General features: G+C 36.4%; 1 protein-coding gene across 1 annotated transcript; it reads right to left on the minus strand.

Annotated features, from left to right (window-relative positions):
- Positions 1-709: 709 nt before the first annotated feature.
- On the minus strand, positions 710-6,899 carry LOC109206682. Its single transcript, XM_019369529.1, has 13 exons — positions 6,540-6,899; positions 6,442-6,446; positions 6,193-6,280; positions 3,821-4,624; positions 3,248-3,556; positions 2,975-3,098; positions 2,788-2,889; positions 2,479-2,688; positions 2,306-2,368; positions 1,794-2,214; positions 1,582-1,702; positions 973-1,493; positions 710-872 (listed from the first exon to the last, which is right to left on the minus strand). The coding sequence occupies exons 1-13, from the start codon at positions 6,897-6,899 to the stop codon at positions 710-712; spliced, it is 3,291 nt and encodes a 1,096-aa protein (XP_019225074.1).
- Between the last annotated feature and the right edge of the window lie 399 nt (positions 6,900-7,298).

The raw sequence follows: 7,298 nt of genomic DNA on the forward strand, positions 1-7,298 counted from the left end.
ATCTGTATACCTTATTGGTATATCTGTATATCTTATTAGTATCAAAATATGTGCAGCAATAGAAGTGCTGCAAATGCAACATTTGCACCTACTTTGTTAACAAAATGGGCACGCTTTGCAGCTCATGTCTGTATTGAAGTATAACAAATTGGAAGCCATTTACATGCAGTTATTGTACATCATCAGGTACATTAATACAAGGTGATACCCAAATATTATATTTGTATACCTCACTAGTATATAGTGGTATTGCACTAATATGGCTAAAACAAAATATGCGCAGAAATACAAATGGTGCACCAGATACAACGTGATACCCAAAATGCGCACGCTTTGCAACTCATGCCAGTACTTACATCTAGTTGCTGCAGGAAAAAAAGTGAGTCAAATACAACGTGATACCCAAATGGTATATCAGTATACCTGATTAAAAAATAACTGTACTGCACTAATACACCATCTATGCTAAAACTACAGATGAACATTAAAGCTTAGAGCATCAACACATTCGAAAGCAGATCATTTAACTTCGCTTCATCTGCCCCTAATTTTCACTTGCAGAAGGTCATTTACTACTAATATTACTATACTTCACCAAAAACTATTAAAATCTTGCAAAGTTTTCATGATACGATTAACTAAAACAAAAAAAAGACCTATACTACTTCTTGCGTTTCTTTCCACGAGTCTTTTTAGGTGCTACTGGAGCCTAAGATTCACTTGATTCGCCATTCAACTGCTTGTTCCTCCCATAGTGCCATAACAGTATACCAAACCTAGCTCGAAGACCATCCACATCGAAATTGGCAACTGGGATTGGAAGATCTTCAATAATATACTCAGCAAAGCAAGCAACATATACTCCACAATCTCTGAAATAAAACAAATGAATAGAATATAAAAATCAATTAGAAGTGAAAATTTTAATATGAATGAGGAAAAGAAAGTAAAAAATAAAGTAACTATTCTTACGAATTTTGTTGTGTTGGCAGATTTGTAATCAGTTCAATCTCAAAAGGATCAGTCAAATTCTTTCCCATGTGCAGACCATTTTCTACTACAATATCACTTCTTTGGTTATAAAATTCAATACTAACTAGAAATAGGGGGATCAACACAGCATAAGCCTCTGCCATCTTTTGAATAGCTTTTTTGTGCTTTCGACTACGTAGCGAGTCATATACGTAAAAACATCTCTTGTGGAATGACACACACCCCAATATCCAATGCCAAATTTCTGCCAAATTAATTGGAAAAAGGACATGATCAACCTGGTGCCATGGAGTGTTGCAATGCATCCTAAATCCTTTCATGTACTGCATGATATCGTCTGATCTATCAATCAAATGATCTTGTTTTCCACCTTTTACAAATTCTTTGAAAACCCTTTGAATGATATTATTAAAAAGAGTATCTGTAGTTGTGACTTTGATTGGCATATTAATTCCATGTTTCGCCTTCTTCCTAAGATAGTAGAATATAATATTCAAGTGCTGCAAAAAAGAGAGGAAGAAAATATGACTACGACTAACAATATGAATGAACTACTACAACAACAAAAATAAAAAGCAGTACACATACCGAACTAGAAAGCGGCCTGCCAGAATAGTTTAAGGTATGGAAAAACATCTTATCATCAATCTGTTCAACTCCAAAGTCAAAACAAGGCTCTAGCTTTTGATCAGCAGGTAAATACACTTCCCTGTTTCGTATAAAAGAAGATATGGATAAGAAATATAACAACAAACATTAAGAAAAAATGAAAACAAAAGTACATGGAAACGAATACGCACTCTCCCAATTGCATGTTTGCTTCAACAAAGTTTGAGAAGGCAGTCGTAAGCTTAAAATTAACAGTCTCTGAAATGTCATTTACAAATGGAAATCTTCCTTTGATAACCTTCGAGGATCCCCCAACTGCACTAACACCAGATTGCCAGTCATTCCTATACGGCGACTGTTTTACAGCTGCGGGGCGCCTTTTCCGTGTCAAAACTGCAGGAGTAGTTTCAACGTCTGTTTGTATCTGGACAATACTTCTTGATACCGACTGATCAGGTTTAGACTTATTTACAGCACCAGTTGTCAGTTCATTTCCTGATTGATTTACATTACATCTCCCTCCTTGTGTAATGGCAGCAATTTGATCAAGTTGAGAATCAGTATATTCAAAATCAGAATCCAAGTGAAGATCACCCCCGTGTTGACATGGAGCTTAAATTAGAAAATGCTAGTGAATAAATAAATATACAAAGTTAAGAAATTTAGAAAAAAAGAATGAAAAGTTATATATAGAAGACATTACCAGAAGGCAAATTCACATTACTGCCACCAACATCCACTTGACCAACACCATCAACCCGACATGCTGAACACATAAAAGCATTATCAACATAACTACTTAAATAAAAAATAAAAAACTATCAAGAACCTATCATTTACATACTAACTACAGAATTAGTAATATCAACATCGTACCCTGTGGAGCAGTATTAGACTCAATAACAACATCTGCTCGTGTCTGTACAGGGATTCCTGATGGCAGTGGAGCAGGACCCGACTTTTTAACATCATGAGATGACTGCTTATATGTTGCTTGTTGTGTAATGGCGGTGATTTGATCAATTGCAGATGCAGACAGATCAAAGTTAGAATCAAAGCCAAAATCATGCTCATTTACGAAGGGGGCTGAAAAAAGTTTTTTTAAAAAAAGGTTAGTCAATGCACAAATACATAGAGTTAAATAAATAAAAAAAGAATAAAAAAATTACATGTACAACATTTTACCAGAAGGCAAATCCTCATTAACTACGCCATCACTTGCTGTGACGTTCTTCACATTGACACCAGTGGCACATCCATCTTGACCAACCCCAGCAAAACCAGATACTAAACATATAAAAGTATAAGCAAGAGTACTATTTTCAAAAAACAACAGCAAAAAAAAAATCAATCAAATCTGTGATTTACATACTAGAAGGTGCTTTGGGCGTGCTATCTCCAATAACTACAGGATCATTCCCAACGTGGCCACTTTCAAACTGGTCATAATCATTATGCATCTCACGAAAGTCAGGATCATTATACTGTTGCTTATGCTGAAAATGAGAAACTAACAATTTTAGTATTATGTATATTACAAGAATAATATGTGCACTAAAAGTAAAGAATGAAATAGTATCCTATAAGCATATATTGCATCTTTGAACAATATACTATAGCATTATATTATATAAAAGATGAATACCGCTGAATTTCCCTCTGGTTTCATTGACTTCATTGACTGCTTACCAATAGTTGCAAGCACCTCCTCAAACTTGTTCTCTACAAAAAGCTTCAAAGCTTGTAACTCCTTCATTACCTCAGCATCGGTAGGTTGGGAATCACCTCCAGTACTTTCAGGCATACTTTGTGTCTTTGGTAATTGAGTGCCAAAAACCTGAAAGCTATCGGGCTGGCTGGGCTTGCTGTCAGTGCACTCAACTTCAATTTCAAAGCTTAGACCACGCACATCAAATTGTTTCTTCTCATCATCAGTTGGGGTGATGTTCTTTAGCTGCAATTATTAAGCACACTAGTTAGAAATAGAAATGATAATAAAGTATGAAGGAAAAAAGATCCATATTACCATATGATACCAATATAGTATACATGTATACCAACAGAGTATATCACTGAACTGGGATATAGTATACATGATACCAATATAGTATACATGTATACCAACAGAGTATATCACTAAACTGGGATATTGCTACAACTGTGACTAAACTACTGTACCAAAACATTAAGAGAGGCAATAAAACTATGAGAAAATTACCTGCTCGCGTTGCAAGCTACACATTCGCAAAGCAACTCGCTCATTCGGGATTTGACCCATGACTACCCAATTCAAAATTCGTGGAAGTTTGTTTCCAAGATGATCAGCAAAGTGACCATCCAAACTTGGGCAGCATTCATACAACCAAGTCTGTAAAGCCAACGGGAAGCCACCAAGTCTATAAAAAGAAGGCTTATCTTGAAACTTGTTGGAACACGAGTCAATTGTAGCTTTATAAACATCTATACCCCAGGGATAATTATTAAAATCACCGGACTCAACCAAGTCAATGTAAGACCGTGAAATAGCCTTTGTTTTGAGTTGAGAAAATAAGAAGCTGTTGACAAAATAAAGAACTGCTATCTTCAACGCATCATCATCCGTTTCCCATTTCTTCTTCTTAAAACAGTCTGCTAGTTGGGCAAATGTCACGGATGCAGTCCCAAAATATTTTGAAATCAACCTATTCTCTGCTATGCTCTCTATACTTGTATCACCCTTACATTTCAACCCAGTAACAAGTGCAAATTCACCCAAGCCAAACCGCAACCTAGAATCATTCACTACAAACCGCATCTCATTTTTCACCTCATGATGTACTTCTCTCATAAGCAAATGGTGCATAACCCGAATCTGCACAATCACTGGTGGCAGATCCAAAAAATAGCCAAAGCATGTTTTCTTAAAAAGTCGAAGTTGCCTCTTTGATAAATTCGCTTTCAATTGATGAATAACATGGCAGTTGGTATCCCAATCAACCTTTGGTTTATAATCTAAGTCAATAGGCACAAGGAAATCCCAACACTGCAAAACATGTTCATATAAAATAATTTCAGAAATAGAATTCACTTAAAATGCAACTAAACCAACTAAAAATATCACAACTACCAACGATACCAACACGACATATAATTATACCAGCAGGGTATACAATTATACTGACTAATTTCCGGCAACTACAAATGACTATACTACTATTACATAACAGATAGGAATAAAGAGAAAAAGCAAAAAGGAATGCAGCTATAAAGTATTTTCAAGATACTGTACGATACTACTATTATTAAAGGAATAGCGAAGACAGCTAAAAAAAGATCCAGAAGCATATGATAGTATATAGCTATACTAACAGGGTAAATAGTTGTACGGGGTTGTTCCAATAACTGTCTATAACTATAAAAACTATCACATAACACACATACACTATGTCTATAGGCACAAAACTTCATGGGAAACATCATGCGTGCCATTGCCACTGCAACAAAACACCAGTTACGCAACAATCAGATAAAGAACATAAATGCAATTTTTTAGAAGAAGACCTCAGAAGTCAAAAGAGCTGCTGCATGCACCAGAAATTATACAAGTTTTACAACCTTAGGGTGAGTGTCTTTCTCACAGGTTTAGATTGTGAATAACAAAAAAAGCTCAACTTAGCCTGCCAGCTTCTTCATAAGGTGATTCATTATGTGCCTTAAACTCATCAGGTTCTCTCTAATACCGCTTATTCAAGTTGCTAACTCTGCATAACCAACAAAGTCTGGATGGGGGACATATAGCAGATTTGGCTGTAAAAACATTCATTTTCACTCACTACCGACTACCATCACATGATATCACCAAACAATCTGGTGAATTGCTATGAAGGAAACATAAATGCAGCAAGTATAGTTAACTGATAAAAGAAGGGAACCCCTCTTTCCATCGGAATGACGGTCTAAAATCAAAAATAGAAGCTGATTCCTAATCCAAGGTAAGTGGGACATATTGGTTCTTAAGAAGTATCTAAAAGCTAACATCACACTTGGCTCTCAGGATATGCAAGGAAACCTTTGTCAAACAAACATAGGAGCAGAAAGACACAGAGCTTCAGGATGATTCGTAACTAGCCATGAAGAGCATCTTCAAGCTTTTGAAACTAAATTTTGCCTACCTAGTGACTGCCGATCTCCTTACAAAATTTGAAAATCATGGGCCGCTCATTGGTGGACATGCTTTCTGAGCAAAAGATTTCTTTAACCCAATAACATTGCCTCCCCCTTCCGGACTCAAGTACTATGTCAATCATGTAACTGAGTACCTGGCATCTTTTTTGTCTACTACTTAGCACCAATTCAACAAATCATTTTCATTAGAAAATAAGTCAATCATGTCCTAACTTATTACTTAAGGTTAAGGGATTCTTCAGATGGTTCAAAAGGGACAATGGGTGTTATTCAGAAAACGCCCCATACATGATCACTCTACCCCGATGCCTGCCTATAATCAATGCCAGTGGTGGTCACCAGCCAAGGCCGTGGGGCTTCTGCACATTGACCCCATCCACACCATGCCACCTATAAAGAAAAGCTCATTCTGCACACATAACTTACACGGTCCCATTCCTTCCATACTTGCTTCTCACCACCACTATCAACTGGCCTAAACACTAGATCACGTACAAAATCATCTAATGCAAAGCTGAAAATCAGAAATCACACAGAGCAGCTCTGGCTTCAATAAATTTGGTTGACAACAACAACTACTGATTGACAACACTAGTGAATCGGCGACCATTTTTTTAAACCTCAAGCAGAACATTAATTTAATCTGTCTTAATTCAAAAAATTAACAAAACTGACTATAACTATAATATAATACAAAAGCATAACGGGAAATCAAAAAATAACAATGTACTATACATTAAAAATCGCAAAGATCATAATTGTAAGAAAATTACCTTCTTGGGTGCGACACCAATTTTTCTCTTCTTTAACTGAGAATCATCGCTACAATCAAGATCTACTGGTTGAGTCTCTGTTTCACGCACGGATTCACGTCGGCTTTCCCCTAACTCAGAATCCTCAACAACTTTACCTTTTCCCTTATCAGTCACAGAAACACCTCCTATGACTGGTTCGGAATTTGTGTCTGGTAATGACAGGTAGGGAGTTTCATCGACTGATGCGGCATTAATATTTTTGCCTTTTCCACCCTCTAATTCTACATTTTCAGTTGTGTTTTCAACATGACTACTGCTAGGGTTACGACTAAGTGGAGACTGAGAATCAGAAAATAAGGAAAAACTAGGCCCAGACATGGCTGAGGCAACGGATTCAGCAGCTACTTGTTTTGAAGAATGAATATTCGTACCAAAGCGACCACCATCTATGCGCACAATGCTTACCGACCCATAGAAGAAACAATAAACCCATAGACATTAGATTCAACAAAAGTACAAAGGAAACTAATAAAAATCCTATGTATTTTAGAAAACCCTACTTTCAACTTAAAATGTACTTTTCAGAAGCAAAAAAATTCACCCCAAAGCAAAAATGTCACCCCAAAATTAGGTACTAGACGAAGAGATTGAACGGAATCGGAAGAAAAAAATTACAACTCGAATGTGTTTCACTTTTGCGTTCTTATCGGTTGGCTATGGAGTTATGGAAAGTGTACTCTGTTAACTGATAGAGAAAGAAGGAAAGCGTGGGAAGAA

Source organism: Nicotiana attenuata, unplaced genomic scaffold (assembly GCF_001879085.1).
Source record: "Nicotiana attenuata strain UT unplaced genomic scaffold, NIATTr2, whole genome shotgun sequence".
Taxonomy (NCBI): domain Eukaryota; kingdom Viridiplantae; phylum Streptophyta; class Magnoliopsida; order Solanales; family Solanaceae; genus Nicotiana; species Nicotiana attenuata.

Coding starts and splice junctions, on each gene's coding strand:
- LOC109206682 (XM_019369529.1), bottom strand. CDS start 6,899: ATGTCTGGGCCTAGTTTTTCCTTATTTTCTGATTCTCAGTCTCCACTT. Junction 3,099..3,247: donor AACCAGAGGGAAATTCAGCG/GTATTCATCTTT, acceptor TCTCATTTTCAG/CATAAGCAACAGTATAATGA. Junction 2,689..2,787: donor TAATGAGGATTTGCCTTCTG/GTAAAATGTTGT, acceptor AACTTTTTTCAG/CCCCCTTCGTAAATGAGCAT.